The sequence below is a fragment of the Taudactylus pleione genome, unplaced genomic scaffold (genome assembly GCF_031769625.1).
Source record: "Taudactylus pleione unplaced genomic scaffold, aTauple2 ptg000289l, whole genome shotgun sequence".
Classification (NCBI taxonomy): Eukaryota; Metazoa; Chordata; class Amphibia; order Anura; family Myobatrachidae; genus Taudactylus; species Taudactylus pleione.
Window position 1 is genome coordinate 4,964,737 of NW_028284691.1, and position 25,882 is coordinate 4,990,618.

Genomic DNA, 25,882 nt, shown 5'->3' on the forward strand with positions numbered 1-25,882 from the left:
ATCTGTTTAGTCAACTTTTGCCTCCTCGCCCTTGGAGACTTTCTCATTTGTTGTCCGACACTGTTGCTAAACAAAATATAGCGGATAGCATGAAATCCTATGTGGAAACTAATGCCCCATCTGACTTTACTTTCTGGTGTGCTTTTAAGGCTGTTATATGAGGTTCTGTTATACAGGCTGGAGCTGGACTTAAACGTCAAAATGCCCAGTTACAAGTAGATCTAGAAGCTAAACTTAAGGACTTGGAGGATCGTAATAAATCACGTCCCTCTAGACAACTACGTAAAAATTGTCTGTCACTAGAAGTCAGGTCCAGAAACTTTTTTTTTTAGCTCGCACCCAAGCTACATTAAATAGATTATGTCAAATGTTCTATTTGTTGGGCAACCGTGCAGGAAAACTCTTAGCTCGTAAACTTCGTGTTCAACAAGCTAAACACAGAATCAAACACATTATTTCTCCCAATGGTGCCAAGATAGTAAACCCTTCTGCAATTGCCAATCTTTTTGCCGATTATTATTCTCAATTATATGATCTGTCATCTGACTCATCTATTCCATAACCTTCATCCCCGATAATTGCTTCCTTTCCCTCTCTGACAAACGACCAGGTGCTAGTTTTGAATACTCCATGGTCACAGACAGAGTTGGCAGCGACGGTTTCCTTACTCCCACGTGGGAAAGCTCCTGGCCCCGACGGATTCACTAATGAATTTTAGATTACCTTCTCTTACTGTTTAACTCCTATATTGACGTCCCTATTTAATGTTGTATCAGAAGTCAGTTAGTTTCCCACAGAGATGTTAGAGGTCCAAGTAGTGACTCTACCAAAACCCAGAAGAGACCCAGCCCTTTGCCAAAATTACCATCCTATTGCTCTCCTGAATGGAGATGTAAAATTATATGCCAAACTAATTGCTAACAGTCTTTCTCCTCTCCTCCCTTCCCTAATCCACCCCGATCAGGTGGGATTTGTGCCTGGCAGACAGGCCTCTAACAATACCCGGAGAGTATTTAATCTCATTGATTATGTTAACTCTACTCAATCTGGAATGCTCTTGCTTTCTTTAGATGCTGAAAAAGCATTTGATCGTTTAAATTGGTAATATGCAAGCTGTTCTTTCCAAATTTGGATTTGTAGACCGTATTTTAGTGCAAATTGATTTTTATTAAATTAATATGCTTATGGTAAGAGAGACATAAAAAATCTTGATCACCAATTACATACAAATACACACAAAAAACAAAGAAAATAATAATAATATATAAAAATAAAATACAATACAGCTCCGGTATCAACAAAATCAAGCAAAAAAAAAAAAAAAGCAACTCCACCCTATTGAAGCTAGATGCCAAACAAATTATAGACCTCGAGGGTATCATAAACAGTCAAGAGATTTAGGGGGGATATACAGCAATAATATTTTTAAAAGTTGTTTGAATCCTTGAAATCCAGCAAACGAGACCAAGTATCCCTAAAAGCTACATAGTTGTCTTCAGTAGAAGACAGAATATCTTCCATTTCCATGTAGAGATCAATGCTATCGAACCAGTCTCTAACCGTTGGAGGAGAAGAGGAGCACCACTTTACCGGGATAACTGACTTGTTACCTCATTGTTTAAAAGGCACAACAGTGACTTCTCATATCTCGAGATGGGGGCGGGGTATAGGTGAAATAGCCAAAACAACTGATCAGATGGAACCGGTTCCCCGATTATAATTGCAGAGACTTTAAGGACTTCAGACAAAAATGGGCGGAGATGAGAGCATTGCCACCATATGTGGAAAGGGTTACCAGGGGCATTTAAGCACCGCCAGCATATATTCGGCACACCTAATCCCATTGTAGACCGTATTTTAATGTCTATTTCAGCTTTATATAGCTCACCATCAGCTCGGATTTGTAGTAATGGTTTTCTATCGGACACATTCCCTATCTTTAATGGTACACGCCAGGGGTGTCCTCTTTCCCCTTTAATATTTGTTTTGGCTATCGAACCTCTTGCTGCTAAATTACAAGCAGACATTGATTTTCCTGGAATTAAAATTGGTGGTATAGCACATAAGCTGTATCTTTTCGCAAACTACGTTCTCCTTTTTGGCAAACTCCAGGCGGGCTGCCATGTGCTTTTTACTAAGGAGTGGCTTCCGTCTGGCCACTCTAATATACAGGCCTGATTGGATTGCTGCAGAGATGGTTGTCCTGGAAGGTTATCCTCTCTCCACAGAAGAATGCTGTAGCTCTGAGAGTGACCATCGGGTTTGTGGTCACCTCCCTGACTAGGGCATTCTCCCACGATCGCTCAGTTTAGACGGCTGGCCAATTCTAGGAAAAGTCCTGGTGGTTCCGAACTTCTTCCATTTACGGATGATGGAGGCCACTGTGCTCATTGGGACCTTCAAAGCAGCAGATATTTTTCTGTACCCTTCCCCAGATTTGTGCCTCGAGAGTCTCGGAGGTCTACAGGCAATTCCTTGGACTTCATGCTTGACAGTGCATCTCAGAGCACAAACCATGTGTGGGACCTTATATAGACAGGTGTATGCCTTTCAAAATCATGTCCAAACAACTGAATTTACCACAGGTAGACTCCAATTAAGCTGTAGGAACATCTCAAGGATGATCAGTGGAAACAGGATGCACCTGAGCTCAAATTTGAGCTTCATGGCAAAGGCTGTGAATACTTATGTACATGTGATTTCTTAGTTGTTGTTTTTTTTATTAAGTTTGCAAATATCTAAAAAAAAAAAAACTTTTTTTTTTTGTTGTCATTGAGGTATTGTGTGTAGAATGTAGAGGACAACAATGAATTAATTCCATTTTGGAATAAGGCTGTTTCAACAAAATGTGGAAAAAGTGAAGCGCTGTGAATTCTTTCCGGATGCACTGTAGGCCTCTTCCTACTATAGGTTAAATACGACCAAGACTGATTCTTTACCTATTAATCTCGCACCTACTTTAGTTACTTCCCTTCGCTCTAGTTTTCAATACTTTGATGTTCTTCCTCTATTCACTATCTTGGCATTCATATTCCCCACTTTTCAAAATTAGTTTTTAATGCTAATATGCCTGCTTTAATTGATGCTTTGCCTAATTATATGGCATCCTGGAGTTCCTAAAATGTCTCTATTACCAAAATGAATGTATCTTTTTTGAACAATCCCCTTTACGTTTCCAAGTAAATATTTGGATAAACGCAGTACCCTTTTATTTAGCCATCTTTGGAAGAGTCATGCACCGCAACTAGCTAGAACTCGAATGATTCTCTCAAAAGGAACGTGGTAGTTTGGCTATGCCAGACTTAAATATATATCAAGCAGCTTGTTTGTTAGTTCCCCTGCAGGAATGGTTTCGTCATCACTCTACTTCCTGTTGGATATCCTTAGAACAAAATAATTCATTGGGATTCCCTTTAAAAGATTTACTCTGGATCCCTAAATCTCCACGTCCAACTGTTACTTTTTTATTGCCCTCTATATGCACCAAGTTTGGGATAAGTCGATATCTAAGATTCCTGAATTTACCCTTCCTTCCTCTGAATTATCTGTTAAGGCATTAGCTAAAATGATCCCTAATCTTACTCTTACTATTTGGTATGATAAGGGATTACGCACGTTAGGAGACCTTTTGGAAGGTAACATGATTCTACCATTTTCAGTGTTACAGTCCCGCTTCTCCTTGCCTACTACAGAGTGGTTTCATTACATGCAGATTCATCTTTGGTTTCGGAGGTTAGTTGGTCTCAATTACAGAAGGGTCAGTCAAAGGGTGGTATTTAATTTTGGTACAGAGTCCTTCTTGACTTATGTCCCTCTGACAAGTCTGCTGCTCAGGTGAGATGGGAGAAAGATTTGGGCCATTCTATTTCCGACTCATAATAGCAGTTAGTGTATTCCTCCTCTTTCGTATGTCACGAAGTTTGACCCATACAGAGATGCAGATTAAATTATTAAACAGACTCTCTCACCCCTGATAAATTACATTCATACTGGCACAAATGTTCTAAATTTTGTTGGCTCAACTGCGGTGAAGTAGGTCATGCATTTCACGTCTTTTGGTCTTGTCTCCTCATACAAAATTACTGGGCAGAAGTATTTTTATTAATTCATAAGGTTTTAGGATTGTCTTTGCCTCCCTCACAACAGTCTTTAGCTTTGCTACACATTTATCCTAATTCTATACCGTTATATCATCGATATGTACTTGGGCAAATTTGTATTGTGGCTCGCTTCTACCCCCTCCCCCCCCCCCCCCCGGTTATTAAAGTGTTTCATAAAATACATTTTCATTTTTTGGACAGAATCTGTGCCATATTCCACTTCTGCTTCTTCTCCATTGGTGAAATGGAGAGCCTGGCATGAATATGTGACGGATGGAGGGGGCACGGCTCTTTTATCTAAACCATCTTTGTCTGATCATTTACAATTTAGTTTAAATGAATCTTCCATCTCCAACTGGTTTGTGCCTATAACTGTTGTAACTTGGAGACAACTGTTTGTGTTAGAGCTTATGGTTTCTTGTAATTTCTTTTGTATTGTATTAAATTTCATATTATGTATATTGACATGTGTGTGTTCTGTACCCTTTTTCTTTTAGTTCCTTTTATTGCCTGCTCTTTTTTCTGTGCCCCTATCAAAAAAAATTTCAATAAAAATTATTTAGAAATTCATTTTTTTTTCTTTAATAACCATTGTATTTAAAGGAAATTATGGGTTTGATTTCACTTTGGTTTACAAATAAAAGAACATTAAGGCCTGGGGACTGGTTATCTTCATAGCAGAGTTTATCCTATGAATTTAAATGACCCAATCATTCCAATGGCTTTTCTACATACCCTGAACTCCGTTGGCATATGGCCATTACATAAAAAAAAACTATGGGGAAATTTATCAAATCTTGCAGAGAAAGTGTAGAAGTTGTCCAAACCAACCAATTATCTTCTATGCCATTTTATAGGCTGTGCTAGACAAATAAGTTAGGAGCTAATTTGTTGCTATGAGCAACTCCTCTACTTTATCTCTCTCCGTGATTTGATAGGGGGAGATTTATGTATCGTTTGCCCAACATGCATCAAACACAAGTATACCGCATGTCAGAGGTTTGACGTTTATAAGCATTTTTACTTGTTATTTTGATGCAAAGCAACACTATTGGGTAACCGGCCTTATTTGTATGAAGAGTTTTATATACCACTGCTGCTCATATTTTTAAGATTATACACTGAATAACACGTGATGAGTATCAGGTCTTACTTAGGCAGACACAGAACCTCAACATTTTATTAGTGGAGATGGAGCTAAAAACTCTTCAGCTCTTAGGGGTAAATTTACTAAAGTGAGAGTTTTTAGAAGTGAGTTTTAAAAGTGATGTTGCCCATAGCAACCAATCAGATTCTTCTTAACATTTAACTAGCACCTCCTAGAAGATAATAGCTAGAATCTGATTGGTTGCTATGGGCAACATCACTTTTAAAACTCACTTCTAAAAACTCTCACTTTAGTAAATGTACCCCTTAACATCAAATGCACCAAGCAGTATTGAGAGATGCTATTAGAATATCACATCCACGTCAATGTTAACAGACTACAAAACAACATGTATTTAGAAATGTTTTATTGTAAAAAGAAAAATTTGCAATGTAGCAGACATGAGGAAAAAGAAATAAGGCACAATAGGCATTTACAGAGGGTGAGCAGGAGAAAATGAACACATAAGCTGTATGTACATTCAATTTGGTTACTTGAAGAAAAGAAATAGAACCTTTCTACTTGAGGTATTTAAAGACTTCTCTGGCTCCTGAGGACGTTACAACTTCTTAGCACTTTACAGTGACGCCGAAAACAAATTCACATTGATCACATTGCATCCAATTCACATTGATCACATTGCATCCAATTCACATTGATCACATTGCATCCAATTCACATTGATCACATTGCATCCAATTCACATTGATCACATTGCATCCAATTCACATTGATCACATTGCATTCATTCAATTGCCATGTTCCCTCTCACATGATTCCAATACGCAAGGGATAATCATGACATTTTTACCACCAGGGAAACTGGCACATTGAATTATTTAAGCAATGTTAACACGCAGTATCTGTCTGCTTTTTAAATCAATAGTAGTAGAGGAACTACTGTATGCAATAAAATTGTACTTCTCCCTGGTCTCCTCAAGTAGGCAATTATCACATAAAATACACAAAATAGATAATAGGGGGGATGTTGCCATGTACAAAACAAACCATATTCTCTTTATGTAATAGGAGTCATTAACAAGAAAACATGACAAACACTGTATGTAAATACAATAGTGATTGTGAATAAACCTAATGAATGAACACAATAAACAAACTTGTGAACAGACGTGCACATGTAGTACCAAGCCGTCTTAGCACTATGTATACACACTGTAGCATATTGAGTTTGTGTAAAAAGTATTATCGTATTTGGACCATACATTGGGTTATTATTCTATTTGTTATTACAACTTCATAACAATGTAACTATGACAAACCGTGCAATTTGTCATGTCAAAAAATCTTAGACTACAATGGCAGCACTGGGCTGAATGTGAACGGACACAACCGTTAGCTAGTATAGCAGGGAGATAGATGCAAGCTTGCATAGCAGCTCCCATGTACACAGTGTCTACAATCTGCCATGTGTGAAGTTAGAATACAGTATTCTAAATAAATGGTGAGGTACAAAACTATACTTCAACTGGAATGCAAATGAGATGAAAATAATCAGCTGCAGGTACAGCTTTCTTTATTAAGTCATGCTAATTCTTAGGCAGAGATTGCATGCCAGAGTTCTCCAACTGTGGAAAGACCACACAAACACAATGAAATGAGTGGATGACTGCTACTTTTGACAATCATTTAAGAATGAATATCTATTTACCAAAAATATATATCTTCATAATAAAAATGCAACAAAATCAACGCTTCCCAGTTATGAGACTAACAACAATGGCTTTAAATTACAAGATAAAAAACAAAAAAACACACAAAGAACAAAAGGATAGCACAAATAAATTAAAATGTTATACTTTGAAAAAAATGAAAATAAAATTCTAGAATTGTAACAAAATTGTAAATGATTGTAAGTGGTTTCTAGGATACTGTATCAGTGAAAATGAACAAACTCACAGAATACTTCATTTATCTATAGTCAGTGTTTGACTTGTATACCACACAAGAGATTGCTTCGATAGATGTATATTGTTATGGTCAGAAACAACCAGCGATGCGTGTGCCCGCTGGCTGTTTCTGACATCTATCATCGCCCGTACATGCTGGTCAACCTGACGATCCAGTCAGGTTCAGCGTGTACGGGGATGATAGATGTGCCTAGCCTGAACGAGTGAACATCACTAGACATGGAAACAACAGCACGATTACAATGTCGTAATCGTGCTGTCGTTACTATGTTCTGCTAGTGGATGGGCAGCATTAGACTATAATACAGCTCACAACCAGTAGCACTTTGGGGCAAACTGGCATTTACATGTTAATCACTTTTGTAGGTATAAATGAACACGGACAGGAAAGAATTCACAGCTATGTATTTCCCATTAGCCAGGCTCATATTATAAGGATACAATTACTTGTCAGTGCACAATATTCCTGAGTAAAACAGAAAGGGATATAACAAAACACATAAAGAACTCCAAATTCTACAGTATCAACATATTTCAACAAAGCACTACTAAAATCTAGATTATATGGAGAAAGACCTGAGGGGAGGCTGCTCCGAGTAGTATCATTTGTTGCTTGACAAAATGACCAGACATGTAATGGCTTTTTTACTGCCAGGGAAAAAAAAACTGCATTAAAAAGCACATGCTTGAAGCCAGGAAATAAAATTGCAACGAAAGCTACACATTTGTTAAAAGAAAAGGGAAACACAAGTAACAAAAAAAGAAAAGAACACCTGGTCTCAATAAAAATGAAGTACCATACAATCAATAGGACAATGCACATAAAACACTACTGAAATCCAAAAATGGTCCTGTGCATTACACTGCACTGTAAATGGATGCAGGCTTGTTTTCTACCAAATCACCTGTTTTATTCTCCTTTACCAGATGGAAAACAGGCCAATCTGCAAAGCCCATGTACAGCACAATATGATGCAAAAGATAATTAGCAGAGAGCAGTGCTTGTGCGCATAAGCCGAACATAAAAAGGCAAAATACATAAAAATATCAGTCTCACGCTGTGCTGCATGAGACACACATTATACAAGGCACACACATGAAATATCCGAGGTCTTTGGTAAATCACAGGCTTCCTTAATTGGATGCATAGTCTGGACTCCACAGTAGCTGCGACTGAGAATTATTCTTCCAGTTTGGGGAGGATCGGCTGGAATAAATCACCGGTGATGTGGATGTATAACCTAAAAATATGTTATATGTTATTGAAGCTTCTAGCAGGTTTTAGTCATTCAGTCCCACCCAGATATACTCTATGTCACCGAAGCAGTTAATTGTGTTAGACCCATATCTAAGCCTCTGCTTACAGGTATCATATAATGTTGTTATTGATCTTTTATACACTTATTACACAATCTTTCTGTATATAATGTTTACATTTCACAGCTGCTTCATCTTCAAATTCTTAATACACACATGTAAATTTGCTAAGGCTGCATATACATGGACAGAACCAGTCACTTTGTCTGGGTGACGAATGTCTAAATTACACTGACGTAGATGAACATATTGGGTGGAACCAGTTAACCAGAACTCAGGTCAAGGCCCAAATACTGCATTTGTCTGGGTGTCCAAAACGGACAGCAGTTCTGGTGTAACTGGTATTTTTGCCTCAAACATACAAATATTTTTGCAGTATAATTTATTACACAAGAATTTCATTGATTTATCTATATCTAGAGTGTACAAAATGTTTAATCCTCCCTTTTTAAACATCACTATTGAAAGCTTAAAAAAGGGTGTAAAACATTACACACACTGCATCTGTTTGACAATGTTGTTTCTCAGTCAGATGTTCTTTATGTAGTTTATCACTCTCATAGAAATACGAGACCAAAGAAAGAAATACAATTATGGTGCATTCTGTTAAAATTTAAAATCAACACCACGTGAATCACCGCACATGAAAATCCTCCAAGCAGATGTGTGGTAAGAAACACCAATCATTTCTTAGGGTTGTAGTCCGAAGGACTATTAGCAATATCTAGAATCTCCTTGAATTCATCCGTGGGACTAGCTTTTAGCTTTGTGGCTCCGACTCTATGGAACTCGCTTCCCTGCACAGTTCCAGAGGCCTCCAGTCTAGAATCCTTCAAAAACAGACTCAAGACACAGGTTTATGCAGCATTTCACTAATGTCCCTTCACTCAGGTTTCTCTTTTCTATTAAGCTTATTTTGCATTTTGTGTTTTAAATGCAAATAAGTTCTATTGTGAGAAAAGTGCTATATAAATAACATTACTACTAATTTGATATGTAGCACTTGTATATCTTGGTACAACGGAGTCTGAAGCTGTATACACAGTGCTACGATGCAGCAGTCGTGGCTTTTTTCCACGCCAAGTTCCATTATGCTTAATTTACAGAGTGAGTCGCACACAGATATAAAAATGTTGCATATCAACTTAATCAGTGCAGTCTCCTGGTTTCGTCTTCAGTGCATGGCGACTACGGCATTTTCATCCGGAAAAGATGCAAAAAAGATAGCAGGTGACCTGGTGGCTCACTCACACCAGGGGGGTGTGGGTGTAGGATTTTTATACCTACTGCAAAATCCTTTTCTCAGAATCCTTGGGGGACACTGGAGACTAGGTGGATGGAGGAAGAAGGCTGGCAACTTTTAGCTGGAATGTAGACCATTTGGCCGAACAGTAAATAAATTTTTACTAACAAAGACCCAAATAAAGAGACACTGCATAGAGTGAGAGGAGAAGGACACTAACCCTGACAATACTACTAGCAGCGAAAACCACATAACAACCAAATAAGGATTGCAAGGGAAGGCCTTCAGTATCACTCATGGAATCAGAGAAAAAGGATTTTACAGTAAGTACAAACATTTTGACATCTCCTTCATCCACTCGTGAACAGTTAAGATGTCCCAAAGTGGTCTCTAAGGGGGTAAATGCTCCTTGGCAGTGCAAAGCACCTCTCGCCAAAAGCTAGTATCCCCTGATGCAAAGGTATCAAACTTAGTAAAAGCGTGCATGGAAGACCAAGTTGCTGATCTGACCAAAAGCTTAACAGTGGCCCCATGCCTAGCTGCCCATGAGGCACCAAATGAACTAGTGGAACGAGCCTTTAAAATATCCAGAATTTAAACTTTCTCCCTTCAGTTAAGCTTTGCAAATTACAACCATAGTCCTTCGAGCAGTAGTTTGTTTAGAAGCTGGCCAGTCTTTCTTACAGGATATATAACACAAAAAGATCATCTGTATGACAATTTTTTTTCATCTTATGAACATACACCTTTAAAGTGCTAACTACATTCAAAGAATGGAACCTGGAGACAACCTTCGGCTGAAAAGGATATTTAATCCTCAAAACAGCCCCATCTTGATGAAAAACAAGAGAAGATGACCAACATGAAAGAACGCCCAGCTCAGACACTCTACAGGCAGGAGAAATAGCCAGAAGAAACATCGCCTTCTAGGTTAGCCTTCTGTTCACTGGCTCTAAGAGCTCAAAAGGAGAACTTTGCACAACTCACAGTACCAAATTCAAGATAATTGGCATTCCACTTCTTATTTTCTTGGTATTGAAGGCTGTAGTTAGGGCCAGAAGCTATTTCTCTGCCCAGAAGAAAATGTAACTTGTCTCCTTGCACACTCCCTGGAAACCCCTCCTCCAGGTCCAGCAAAAGGAGGCCACTACTGAAAATCTGCACACAACACCCTGCCGCAGCCCCGCTGCCTAGCAAAGGAAACCAGAGAGAAACTAAGTACTGAAACCCGGGACAGAGAGGGAAAGGCAGACTGCATTATAGTAAAAGCAATAGGGAACTGCTTAACTGATCACCATCATCTCCTGTGCGTGGTTAGAAGCCAGGAGAAGCCCAATGGCATTAGAGGCTCTGGGAACCACCTATTTCAGCGGTAGCAGTTTTAGACCTCCTGGAGATGATCCCACAGAGGAAGTGATCCATTGGTAGCAGTGCAGCTGCATGCGACTGCTTCACAATCCACTTCAAGCACCTCCAGCAGCTGCTGAGAGGGGCTTAAAAATGGAAAACAGAAAAAGCAATAAACAACTGAGGCTATAAAACAGTCACATGGAAAGAGCACCCGGCTCTATTGTGCACTCACAAAAACGGATTAAAGTTTGGCCGACAGGGTGTCGAGGGGGAGGAACCGGGGTTTCAGCAACAATTTTTGAAAGCGCCCTGGCTCCTCACTCTACTCACTTAGGGGTCTATTTACTAAGCTGTGTTAGGAGATAAAGTGAACGGAGGTAAGGTACCTATCATTTTTCAAACACAGCCTGTGAGATAGCAGTTAGGAGCTGATTGGCTGGTACCTTATCTCCGTTCACTTTATCTTCTAACACAGCTTAGTAAATAGACCCCTTAACCCCAGTTCTCCAATATCTCCCAGTGGATGAAGGCGAAAAGGTAGTGCTTTCTCCTGTTTGTATTTTTGGAGTGGGGAACCATCCCCATTTTTCCCCATGTCTCTGTTCTCCATATATTAGAGATTCCTGTTTCTTATCACACATCTGCTTTGAGGATCTCTGTTTGCAGTGATACACATGGGGTTGATTTAAAACTTGAACATACTGCACAATGATTGTATTTTTTTGTTTGGTTCTCATATCTCTACAAGTGTGAAAAACGACAAAGAACATCTGAGTGAGAAACAACAGTGTCAAACACATGGCATACACCTAAGGGTCTTGCACCTTTTTAAACAAGTCTTATTTCAGTATTTTTTGGATGACCTGTTATTCTAATGCACAGAACGTATTTCTCACATCTTTCTGTTAATAACATTATTTAAACTCTAATGGACTGTAAAAACAGCCTGATAATTTTTTGCAACCAGTTTAGGGCAACAGTAAAACTGCTTTTAATACTTACTATTATTAGTGGACTGAGGCGGTGACCTTGAATTGAACGATGGGCGATTAATATTCTCCTTGGGTGAGAAGACTGGAAAAGAACATATACAAGTTTTAGAATATGAAATATCAGACAGATAAGTAAATAGTGGGAGTAGCAGAACATTTACCTAAAACAGCAATTGCAGCCCCAGCAACCAGCGCAAACAGCATGAAAAAGAACATCTGGTAGGAATCCAGGAAGTTTTGAAAGAAGCCGCCCACTAGAAGAAAAATATAAACTGTGACATTGGCGGTAATGTCAGAAATCATTTAGAACTGCTTTGTAAATGAATGGATTAGTGCAGATATATAGTATTGCCTGGTTCCATGATTTTTACACTTAGTTACTATGAAGAACGTATTAGCAGAACATGAAATATTTAATTTTCAGATTTTCCGCATGACTGAATATCTGTTAAATCTGCCCCAATTCTTGTGGATAGAAAACAAAAGAGCTGTCAGAACAATCCCCCAGTAAAGAATGGCAGAAAAATACACACACATACCATTAACTGGCCCTTTTGCTGAAACAAGGGTGACGGGAACACGGATGGTTTGGTCAGATGTGTAGCTGGACACAATAAGTGATGTAGATATGGATCCCTGACTTAAAACCCGCACATCACTAATGCTGACTTCATATGTTACAGAGCTGGGCACCCCAGAGAATTTTTCTTTTTGATAGACAGTCACCACCGGGGATCCAGGCTTCACCTGAGGAAATAACATGCAGCTGATGAGAGATTACATAGAACATTCTGTCATAATATTACACAGGCTGTGACTGTATTTCTATACAGTCTCCAAGGTGCTGAGCTGTAAGCTGTTGCTATAACTTGTAACAGAGAATTACAGGGTTCATACATGTGGTTCTGACACCGTCAAGAAATGGTGTGACAGACAGGTTGTTTTTTTAAAGTATGGCTGAATTTCAGATTTGAATTACTGATGTATACATGACACGCACTGCAACTATATTTGGTTTTTAGCTTCTTTCTGTATTGCTATGAATTTATATTGGGCATAATGGATTATTTCCATTGCTATAAAATATGATGCAAAAATGTGTTCGATAAAGTAATCTGAAGGTGCAACAGCAATATCAGCCAAAGACATCTTATTAGTGTCCAAATTATTGTGTACCATACCCTCTTATTTGGGCATAGCCCGCTCACACATAAGGCCACTTAATATACATCTGACTCCGCAAGCAGCATTTTGCAGAAAACATACCATTAGTGTTATTATGTTTCAGAACAATGGCCCTTGAATACATAGTATAAGCCTACACAACGCTAATATATTACTAGGTTTCTTTAGAAGAAAAAGCATTTAATAAACACTCCAAAGATTACAGCTTTTAGACACACAGACAGTCATACTCTACAGCAGACACAAATGTTTCCCATCTCACCTCAAGATTTTTAAGCACTTCAGCAGTTCCAAATATCTTTAGGTCGGCCACTGGATAATGATTGCTTAAAATGATTTCTTTCTGATTGGTATAAAAGCCAGGATTAATGGGAACGTGTGCACTGATCTGCTCCTGGTACACATGATTCCCGAGTACAGACGCTGTTACAGTAAGAGATGTGTCCCCCATGCTGAGAGGTTTTAGCTGGCTCTCCGATAGCTTCTGTCTGGTGAGGGAACAGGTGTAATGACCTAGATAGCACACAGGATGATGGTTAGTGTGTGCAGGACTTAGATGAGACAGACAGGGCAAGAAAGAATCAGCAGACAACTGGCCTCTCAGTAATGACAGGCAGATGCCGTATTTCAGCACATACTTCTAAGCAACAGCTATGGCAAATTAGTAACTGTACTAACCAGTTTAATCGGATAACCCGTCTCTCTCTCAAAGCAGAAAAAAACGGATTTTGGTACTTACCGTTAAATCCATTTCTCCGATTACGCAGGGGACACTGGAGCTTCATAACAGTGGGGTATAGACGGTGCTTGAGTAGAGCCTGGCACTTTAAAGAATCTAAAAGTGTGACTGGCTCCTCCCCCTTTATGCCCCATCAGGCCCAATTTTAAGAACTGAGCCTGAGAGGAGACGGAGAACAGACAAAAGAACACTCAGTCCAAGATACCGACTCACTGCAGGAACACAACAGGCTGCAGTCACACAACTAGAACAGACCAATCTGCAACAGAACAAGGAACTGGTAAGGTGAGAGCACTGGATGGGCGTCCAGTGTCCCCTGTGGATTCCGAGAAATGGATTTAATAGTAAGTACCAAAAACTCAAAGCAGAAGCCGCAAAAGTGTTAAAACTGTAGAAACATACAAACGTATGGACCCCGTAGCTGCTCTACAAAGCTGCGGAGCCCAGGTAACTCTACCTGCCACCCAAGAAGTACCCACGGAGCGAGTAAAATGCGCGGAGATCGATACAGGTGGAGGTCGAGCAGAAGCAACATATGCCTGACGAATGGTCAGCAAACTCCACCGGGCCAAAGTCTATTTAGATGCAGGCCAGCCACGCCAATTGGCGTCAGAGGATGAACAGAGCCTTCAATTTGCATAGTCCATCAGTATGGGCCACATAAATTCGAAGTGCCTGTACAACATCCAGGGAGTGAGAACCCCTGGAAAAGTCTAACAAGGCCGGCACCACAATCGGTTGATTCAGGTGAAAGGCCGAGACCACCTTGGGAAAAAAAAAAAGACGACGGTCGGGTACATAGTTCCGCCCGAACATCGTGAAAAATTAAGTAAGGTGAACAGCAGGACAAAGCTCCAAGTTCCGACACTAGCCTAGCCGAAGCCAGGGCCAATAAAAGAATCATCTTCCAAGTTAAATACTTTGATCCGCTTGAGAACCCGAGTGAGAAGCGGAAAAGGTGGGAACAGGCATACAAGGCTGCATATTCAGGAATCCACAGTATACTTGGGAAACGCCTCCAGAGATTCCGGCCAGGTAGGCGCTAGGATCTCTGCTTCAACGCTCCCCAAGCACTATGGTTTTGTGCCTGGCAAGCAAATGCTGAGTGTAAAAAAGCAGTTGAAGCTATTCCTTTCACAGGTGATATTTTATTTGGTCCAGAGTTGGTCAAGGCTGTATGGTCAAGGAAACAGTAAAGCATTTGCTCCCACTGCTGCTGCCAGATTCATGGTCCCGGAGCAGTAAAGGGGTAGTTGATGATTTGTCCGGGACGCCATGAGATCTATCCGTGGCCTCCCCCATCAGTGAACCAGTTGAAGGAAGACTTCAGGATGAAGGGACCACTCCCCGGGGTGAAGATCCTGACTACTGAGCTGGTCTGCTTCCCAGTTGTCGACTCCCAGAATGAATAATGCAGAGATGGCCTCGATGTGTCTTTCTGCCCACAGAAGGATGTGGCTGGCCTCTCTCTTTGCCAGACGACAACGGGCTCCCCTTGTCGATTTATGCACGCCACAGCCGTGGCATTGTTGGATTGTATCTGAACCAGGAGTCCTTGTAACAGAGGAGCAGCCTGTATCAAGGACCTGTACACTGCCCACAGTTAGAGAACATTGATCGAGAAGAGTCATTCCTGCCGTCCCCAACGCCCTGGAAGTGATTGTCCAGGACCACAGCTCCCTATTCGCGGAGGCTGCAGTCTGTAGTGACCAGGGTCCAATTCCAATTTCTGAAGTGCCGACCCACTAACAGATGGTCCGTTCGGAGCCATCAGAGCAAGGATATGCAGGTCAGAGGAGACAGACTCACCAGCCGATGCATCTGTAGGTGGAACCCCGACCATTGAAACAGAAAGTCCAATTGAAAAGTTCTGGAGTGAAATCTGCCGAAATGGATGACCTCGAAGAAGCCCAACATCTTCCCTAGGAGATGAATCCAAAGATACACAGACACTTTTCTGGGTCTGAGCACCAAGCGAACCAGCTCCTGGATGGCTATGGCCTTGTCCATTGGCAGGAAGATCCGAAGCAGGATTGTGTCCAGAATCATACCCAGGAACTGAAGTCTTTGCGACGGCATCAACTGAGACTTCTGGAAGTTGACAAACCATCCGTGTTGTATGAGAATCTGATGTGTAAGGGACACTTGACACAGAAGGACTTCTGCCGATGGAGCCTTGATGAGCAAGTCGTCCAGGTACGGGATACCCCTTGATAGTGCAGATGAGACACCATGATGGCCATCACCGTGGTGAATACTCTGGGAGTTGACGAGAGACCAAACGGCAGGGCCTGAAATTGGTAATGAGTCTCCTTGATGGCAAATCTGAGGAAAGCCTGGTGAGGCTCCCAAATCGGAACATGCAGAAAGGCATCTTTGATGTCTAATGACACAAAAAACTCTTCTGCTTCTAGACCCGCAATCACAGATTGAAGGGACTCCATCTTGAACCTGTGAAAGGAGAGACATTGGTTCAAGGATTTCAGATTTAGAATGGGTCTGACTGACTCATCCGGCTTCAGAACCACAAAAAGGTTAGAGTAAAACCCCTGTTTTCTTTGTGCAGTGGGAACCGGAACCAGAACTTCGGTTAGCAGAAGTTTGTTGATCGCCTGACGCAAACTAGTTGTTTCAAAGGATCGACAAGAAACCCTGTTGTGAAAAATCGCACTGGAGGATTGAAGGCAAAGTCGACTTTGTATCCCTGAGATACCAGATTCCGAACCCAAGTGTCGGGACAAGTCTGCCTCAGAAGCGCTGGAGACTAGCACCCACCTTGGGATCCCCGAGGTAAGATGGGAGCCCATCATGTCACAGGCTTGTCTGCTGGCTTGGGATCCGGACAGCGGGCACTGGTCACCTGACTACCTCCAGCGTGACCTCCTCGACCTGCTGAAGATGAACCTAGAGGTCGACCCTCAAATCTTGTTGGAGCTCGAAAGGAACGAAAAGAAGGTAATTTAAACGAGCGACGTGGAGGAGGTGCTGACTATAATAGAAAAGTACTCTTACCCCCAGTGGCCAGCAAGATCCACTTGTCCAACTCTGGACCAAATAAAATATCACCTGTGAAAGGAATAGCTTCAACTGCTTTTTTAGACTCAGCATTTGCTTGCCAGGCACAAAACCATAGTGCTTGGGGAGCGTTGAAGCAGAGATCCTAGCGCCTACCTGGCCGGAATCTCTGGAGGAGTTTCCCAAGTATACTGTGGATTCCTGAATATGCTCTGCCAAGGTAATCAGATCTACCCGCGGAGTGTTTGAATTTAGACCCTCCGTCAATTGTGTCGCCCACTTCTCCACTGCCTTGTTGACCCAAGAGCCGACCAAGGCTGGTCGGAGAAGTGCACCTGCAGCTGTATAAACGGATTTCAGCGTAGTTTCTACTTTTCACTCTGAGCTTTCCTTCAATGTAGTAGCTCCTGGAATGGGTAACGTGGTTCTCTTCGACAGACGAGAAACCGAAGAATCCACAAGTGGCGGAGTCTACCATCGATTTCTATATTCTGCTGGAAATGGATAAAGGGAGAATAAATGCTTATGAATCTGGAATTTACAGTCTGGATTCTGCCAGGTTGCCATCATCTGTTCGTCTAACTTAGGAGAAACAGGGAAGGTGACAGAAGACTTGTGTGTCTTAGCAAACAAGAAGTCATCTAACGATTCTGGAGTTTCAGGGTCAGAAACATTAAGTACTTCCCTCACCACCAGGGATGAGTGCATTGCTTCAGGTTCCTGTGAGGAAGCCTCTACATCGGATTCATCAAGCATCTCCCCTTCCTCCTCCTGAGACGAGTGATCTGCTGCAGAGTCCTCATCTGACTGGAGAACCACCGGAAGTGCCCTCTTCTTATACGGCAGACTTACCGTGGCCTCAGGAGCTTTAGACGCAGAACCCATAACCTGGGCAAGGCTTTTCACAGAACGGACTAGATCCTGAGCCCACGCTGGTTCTGTCGCTAGAAAAGAAGGGTGAGAGGTGCTAGGTCGATCTCTGGCAGCCTACCGATCCCTATGGGAAGTGGCTAACTCAGAAGAAAGATCTGTCATGACCCCTGCCAAACTATTTATTAAGGAGGGTGTGACAGTCTGCGTTGTGTTAGCACTCTCTGCTTCACACGCATATCGCACAGGGAAGACCCTTCAGAGCGAGCATGGGTAAATTTCTTTTTGCACTTAGTGCAGGCAAACAATTTTTGTGAAGCAGTTGTGTCTGTCACTCTGGAAGACATCATACCCACTCACAGACAAACACCCACACCCAATTGCAGATAATCTGAAACAGTAAACTGAGGCAAAAATAGGGAGGAGCAGAATTTCAATAATAATGCTACCCAATATAGAAATGGTAGGGTAGCAATAAATGCTACCCCACTGTATGACTCACAGATCCCTTGCAGACTGGAGCAGTTAGTCACTCTTTCTCCCCAAGGATGTGGAGTGTGGAACACGCTGTCTGGACTGCACTTTAGCATAAATGGCGCTACTCCTTGTGAGCAGTGCGCGTCAATACCACCAATGTAGTGAAGGAGGTGGAGGAGAAGGCGGAGTATAACTCTCCGATAGAGATTATGGCCGCCGCTAGGAGGCGCTGCCCCCTTGCAGTTCTCCGTTAAACAGCTCTTAATAGGAGAGCGTACATGTCGGCTGTTTCGGTACAGGAAATGGAACAGGTGTCTCCCGAGGAAGCCGGCGCTTCTTTGATGTAAGCACCAGTGCGGCAGTGAGATAGCCGCGCTGCGGCTGCAACACAAATACCCACATCTGAGTCTGAGGTGCCGAGGAGGCTGGCGCCGGCGCTTCTCTGATTAAGAACCGGTGCGGCAGTGAGACAGCGGCGCTGCGGCTGTAACAGAGGATAAAGGAAGCTGACACCGATGCTTCTCTGATGTAAGCACCGGCGTGGCTGAGACAGCGTGCTGCAGTGGTGTAAATTGACACATGTGCCACCCAAGAATCCGATGCTTTTCTCATCAAGCACCGGCGTGGCATACTAACAGCCGCACTGATAAGAGGCCGTATGAGGGGGCAGCTCTATGAGTGACAGTGCAGCAAGACTGCCTGTCACTAGCCCAGCTATAACAGTACACCTCTCCTGCTAGTCAGGAGAGGTGTGCATACTCATTGTTGCTGTTGCGGCCAGAGTGCTGGGGAGGGAGGGGGAATGCGGGGAACCCGGACACGAGCCGGTTTCAACTGTGGAGGGCCCCGCCGAGTCCGTGGACTCTTCTGTAGGGACCTCCTCTATAGGGTGACCGGACACAGGTTGCAGTAGCCGTGGCGGTACCCTCCCTGGCGGCTCCCACGATACAGGCAGACTGTCACATCCAACAGTTTGCCTGTCCTCAATTCTTGATTAGCTAAATAAATGAAATAAAAGAATAGGGCTGGAGACAGCCTCATATGCACTGGCTCTCTCAGGCACATTCTAAAAACTGGAATCTGTATGATTTACCGCCGGACGTGCCTAACCCTAAATCTCCCTCGGGAACCCTAAACCTAACCCTCCCACCCCCCTCCCCCCCGTGGCTGTCCGCGCCCCTTCGATCAGGATGCCGGGCGCCGGTCTCCCGGCGTCGGTAAAATGCATCTAGATTTAGACGCCTGTCATTAATCCCTCGCTGGGATTAAGCAGTCGGGAAGCCGGCTGTCGGGATTAGGTCCGCTGGCTTCCCGACTGCATACCCTAAAAACTAGGGCTGATGGGGCATAAAGGGGGAGGAGCCAGTCACACTTTTAGATTCTTAAAGTGCCATGCTCTACTCAACCACCGTCTATACCACACTGTCATTAAGCTCCAGTGTCCCCCTAGTAGATGAAAAAGAAACAATGACCATAAAGTGATTATTTTATACATTAACTTAATAGCTGCCTTCACTTTTCTGCACTTCTAATATGAACTTTCATATCTTGAATTAATGAAACCAGTCCTAGGTTAACGACCTATCTTTAAATAATACATTCAGCATAGATCAGTAGACATGAATTGATTTCAGACGATAACCTTCTACATTTTAAAAAGTACCAAACAGCCGCAAGTAAAAACTTATATTTAGTAAGGGATCCCCCCTTACCTTTGCTGACCATCCCTTAGACTTGTGACATCACACCCATGTGGGGATGAGGAGGACAATGAACAGGAATTCACAGCATGGACAGTGAGTGCTTGCTCTATGTATTTATGCGCAGGATATGCAAATGAGCTGAATGTGATGCCACTTATCATAGGACAATTGGTCAGCCTGTAATAAATCTTTTATTGCCTTTATAAGGGGAGGAGTTAAACCAAAATTTAGACAGCAAGCAGGATATTAGATGTCATAGATTGAGTTTAATGCCAGAGTTCTTACTGCAGTGCATATGGTGTGATCCTTCTTCCCAGAAAGACCAGGCTTTGTGCTGCTTGCACTATTGATTCCTGTGTAATACCGTGGACAGATGCATAGAATGCTGTAGAATCATATCCTACCATGTCATGCTTAGTGTCACTATACAGAAAATATAAAGCTTGACTGACATCTTCTGAAAAAAAAAAAAAAGAAGCTGCTCCAGATGATAAAGCCCCTCTGGCCACACAGTGTCAGCTACCGGAAATAATATTTACCTGTCTCCACATCAAAGCCGGTTTTAGTAGTGAAGATTTCAGTTGGAGATATTTCAGTATTCTGGTCTTTAAAATGCAAGTGGCAATGAATTCCATTTTCTGGATGAAGAACTTTGATTGCTTCAATCTGAGTTGCTGAACATTCCCCTAAAAATAAAATAAGACCATATTTACAAAGTACAATCACTTTAAATGATATATTTTACACAATCCAAACTCCTCCTATATTCATTACAGGAGGGAGAAATGTAAAGTACTGTAGTGTGCACAAAAGAATAAATGAGCTGTATTCATTAGAGAGTGAAAAGCCCTGTACATTAAGGGGGTACTGCCGGCAATAGCTATGCGGTCGGTGACCCTCGCCTGTAATATGATTCAGCAGGCGTTACCAGCAATAACTTCTTCATGTAAACCATGGGGAAAGTCTACAAAAATCCCAGGATGGCTAAAGGACAAGAACAATAATACAAAAATGCTTATTATTTGGAAATAAAATCATATTTTTTTATTTAGCAAAAGCTAAATAGAATTTAATTTTTTAAAGATTTTTTTTTCCCCCATCACTATTTAGCTACTTTTTTTTTTAATACATGTAGAGTTCCCTCCATTCGGCCCATGTACTGGATTTGCCAATACTGGGCAGTAGTACACATGGCCATATAAAGGTACAGATATAGAGGTGGACACTGTTGTGGCATCAAATGCAGGCAGCCAATGTTTTCAGTCTGCGCATACGTCTGAGTTGCACTGCGCAGGTGAACCCGATGGTTACCACCAGGGGAACCAGGATAAATTTAGTCGCAGAGAGAGGCAATTTTGGTGGGCATTCCTGAGAAGTAACAGGGGCAGGCGTGTTGCAGCCAGGGACTGCAACTTTTTCGTAGTCACACAAATATTTGCAGCAATATTAAGGTGGACATACTGCACCTCCAAAGGACTGGTGCAATGTCTGATGGCGTGAATTTTTATGCGGTTTAGCGCCACAGCTGGTGGCCGATACGGATTCCATCGGCTGCGGCATTAGCATAAAAAAATGCCAGTCATGCCGGCATTAGCGTCCTTCTCTGAGTCGTTCATTGGCGGTCTTCAATGATCAGAACACAATATGTTGCCTAGTTTAGCAATCTACATCCTATGAATTATATTTTATGATATTTTAATAACACAAAGTTTTAGCAATATATTTTCTGCTGTTTACAAGCACCCTATTTCTCCTTTATCCAATCTGAGGGACACTGCTGTTTTCTCACCCAGAGACTGTTTTATACAGTTGTGTGGACCCTCCATAGATGTCTCGGAGTAGTGATGGCCGCAGACAAGGAAGTTTGAGGTGATATTTTGTGGCTCAGACAGGGTTGAATTTGGGCCAGTTATAATGTACATGGCTTTCATAGGATATGAAAGACATATGATTTGGTGTGAACATAGGGGGTTCTACCCTTCCTTTTTTAGGCTCTCGTCTTTAATTTTCAGTTTGGATTAAGTGGTGGACTCTGACTTTGTTCCCTGAAGGTTAAGTCTTTGGCATTGTCAAAAGTAGTTTGTCCTGATTCTAGAGGTTAAAGACCTTATTACAGGGAGTGTTACACATTCAGCAACCAGAATGGGTATGAAATACTGGTGGCTGAAGAGCCGCCGGTTCAAATCCTGACTGTGGAAGCCCAACGAGGGAAGGTAAGTACACTATCCCCCCTCCTAACCCTAATTTTGTGGTGCCTAACCCTAACCTGCCCAGGGCGGGTGCCTAACAATAACCCTCCTTCCCCGCACCCAAAAACTAAGTCTCCCGGGGGGTGTCTAATCATAACGCCCCCTGGTGGTGCCTAACCCTAACCTACCGCCCCGCAGCCTAACCCTAACACTCTCGGGGTGGAGGGGGTGCCTAACCCTAAGTTCTCCCCAGGGGTGCCTAAACCTGACCCCCCCCTTCCCCAGGGACAAGCATAGACTTACCCAGCCAAGTAGGTTCTGGATTCCAGCGATTTGGGATGCTGACACCGGTATCCCGATCTCATTCGGGATATCAGCGTCAGCATTATGCTGGGCGGCAGGATTCCGGCGTTGGTATATTGACGACCTGCAATATCACTACATCCCCAGCATCTTTTAGTCACTCCCATGGCACCATGGGATCTTAACCAAATAATTTCAGCTCGCTACATTTGAACCCCTGGAGACAATCAAGCTAAATCTTTTGACTTACTTAACTATGGAGAACAGCAGTACAAAGCTTCACTTTCTGAAATCCTCCTACCCAAGGCTATGGAGAGGAGAAATATAGTCATCGAAGTTAGATACTTCACCTCTAATGGTGTAAATTTCTCCTAATGCAAGGACCTGGTAAGGTTCAAAGGAGGAACATAAGGGAATGTACATGAAGCATTCCCTGAAGAAAAGCCTGGTCAGAGTGAGACTTATGTAAATGGCACCAATGATTTATCTTATTTTTAATTTAATTAATTTTATTATTAAAGCATTAAAAATGGATAGGTGCAAATTAACCCTTTAATTAAAGGTCTAGATAAATCACTGCTAGATGCTGCACAATTGAAAAAACAAAACAAAACAAAACTGAGGAATACTGATATTTAAATAAAAGCAGCAAGTTCTAACTTACAACGTCATTTTATCATGCTGTTAGTGCCGCCTGCCAAAACAGCCAATTTAGCCGGAATTGTATGAGAAACATTTGTTACTTACCTTTCAAATTGTTGCCATTACCACCGATTTCAACCACAAATTTATGCATGTTTGCAGCTTGCAAATTGATTTTTTCTCCATTTGCATCTACAGCTCGAGTTCTGTGTGGAGAACGTATTAACACCTGAAAAAGACCAGAAATAAAACTTGAATAATAGATATACAAATATACTGTTGTATAATAGTAGAAATACCACTCAGACAGCATGTATTTAATGTATATATTTTAATCATTTATAGTGATATGCATTATAGGGTTTATACAGCATGTTCTTCTGCTGCTTGCATGGGTTTCCTCTGGATGCTCTAATTTCTCCATACAATGCTAAAAAAAATACTGGTGAGTGTGCGAGTGTTTGTGTTGTATATAATTTAGACTGAGACAGTTATACACATTTCTATATTAGTAGGTGAATCTAAACATTTGGTAATGGGCCCATTCATTACAAGGTAATGCAGGAGATATCACAGAAATCTCCTGCTTTCCTGTCAGTACTGATCTGGCATGCTGTCCCCATACAATAGTATGAGGAGCTAAATTCATCAAGCTCTGAAATTTTTTATTTTTTTAACTTAGCTGCTGGAACTTCAGGTGGCAACTGCTCCCTGACCCACACTCCTTCCTATGGAAAGGAAGTCTAGGTTGTGAAAATTGGATCTTTTATGTACTCACCAGAAAATCCTTTCCTTGTAATCCATCTGGGGGACACTGCAGCTAAAATGTTAACTAACTAGCTACACCCCTTCTAATCCCTCCCGCTTCCTTATACCTCAGTTCATTTTAAAAGCCGTATGGGGGAAGCAAATCCAACAGCAGTCAAGAAAGCAGAAATACAACAATATGAGTGGTCCAAAGAGCGCTGTCCCTCATAGGTCACGTCTTCTCCTATTCTTTCATGGATAATGCAATGATCTCAAAACAGGGAGACAGAATAATACACGATTATACTCCAAATGATAAGTGTTACTTCCAATGGTCCGCAATTAATGTTAAAAGCTATTCACCTAAACTAGGTGAGATGCGTTCATATAAAGGTATCTTTTTGAAGTGTTTTACTCTGGTCATAGACAAACACACCAATTTTCATCGCTTATTCCCCACTGGGAATACACTCACCTGAAATCAGGTATAGGCGTTCACAAAATGGTATCTTTTTATTCCCATTAGGAGAGTTCCATCCTTGACCCAGATGACTTTATAATAACTAAAAGATGATGCAACTCCAAAGGAATAAAGTTTCACTTTTTAATCCAAGAATATAAAAAGGTTGTGTCTATCCTTAGATAATATACAGCCAAAAAATGTACAAAAATCATTTAAAAATACAGTCACAAATGGGTTCCACGGTGAAAAAGGAAACAATTACCAGCCAAACAGGAGCCACTCTTATCCGGAATAGTGTGGAATCATGATGAGATGCACTGGATGTATAAAGTGCAAAGGTAAGTTCCAGTGCCACCATAGATAACCCTAAATCCACCACCAACGCGTTTCTGACTTTCAAGTCCTTCCTCAGGGTGACCACTCATATTGTTGTATTTCTGCTATATTTTGAAGGGGTGGCGCTCCTGAGTGTGGACTGAGCTGCAGTCCTTGAGGGCGCAGGTTGTTTTTAGATTGTTTTTATAGCAGTCAAGAAAGGACAGATAGAACAAGAAACAGCAAGAACACTGGAAAGGGAGGGGTCACAGTGTCCCCCAGATGGATTACGAGGAATGTATTTAATAGTGATCCCATAAAAAAATCCAATTTCCTTATACATTCGATCTGGGGGACACTGCAGAGCTGATGCTGGCACTTCTCAAAGCAAGTTTAACAGGGGGGCCCTCGTCCGGCAAGGCCACGCGCAAACATTGCGCCCAAAGCTAGCATCTGCATAGCTGAAAGTATGAAACCTGGTGAAACTTGGTGAAGGTATGCACATAAGACCAGGTCGCCGCTCTGCACAATTGCTCCACCGAAGCACCATGGCGAACCACCCAATAAGCCCTGATAGCACAAGTGGAATAAGCCTTGAGGGAAGGCAGAACTGGTACATCAGAAGACCAATATGCTTGACAAATGGGCCTCGTAACCCTCCAAGCAATAGAGCGCTTTGAGGCTGGCTAACCATGCTTGGGAGAGTCCACAAGCATCAAAAGACAATAAGTACGGCGAAAGGCCCAGGTATGATTGACATATGTCCGTAAAGTCCGTACAACATCCAGAAGATGGGAGTGTAGAGGCGGTAGAGGATCCAGTAAGAGGGAAGAACTATGTCCTGGTTCAAATGAAACTTGGAAACCACTTTACGTAACAACTAAAGGCTTAGTCCATACAACCACCTTATCGGAGTGAAAAATAATTAAGGGAGACTTACAAGTCAATTCAGAAACCTTCCTAGCCGAGGCAATTGCCAAGAGGAAAACAACCTTCAAAGTAAGGTAGCAGTGAATTCTACAGACTCAAGAGGCTCAAAAGGGAGCTTCTGAAGAGCCTCCAGAACCAATTTTAAATCACATGGAGGGATTGGTGGAATGCATGGTGGAAGCATCCCTGCAGAATGGTCTGCACTTCCGGAATGATCGTCAATCGCC

At 42.0% G+C, this 25,882-nt stretch overlaps 1 protein-coding gene across 1 annotated transcript in view; it reads right to left on the bottom strand.

Annotated features, from left to right (window-relative positions):
• Nucleotides 1-5,597: 5,597 nt before the first annotated feature.
• The window catches only part of NUP210 (nucleoporin 210), a 118,285-nt gene continuing 98,000 nt past the window's right edge, over nt 5,598-25,882 (bottom strand). The window contains exons 34-40 of the mRNA XM_088482471.1: nt 23,306-23,429; nt 20,606-20,752; nt 13,525-13,775; nt 12,617-12,824; nt 12,239-12,331; nt 12,088-12,159; nt 5,598-8,416 (exon numbers count right to left, since the gene is read on the bottom strand). Of these exons, the coding sequence (XP_088338597.1) occupies nt 8,310-8,416; nt 12,088-12,159; nt 12,239-12,331; nt 12,617-12,824; nt 13,525-13,775; nt 20,606-20,752; nt 23,306-23,429 (1,002 nt within the window). The 3' untranslated portion in view covers nt 5,598-8,309. The remainder of the gene's footprint in view (nt 8,417-12,087; nt 12,160-12,238; nt 12,332-12,616; nt 12,825-13,524; nt 13,776-20,605; nt 20,753-23,305; nt 23,430-25,882) is intronic.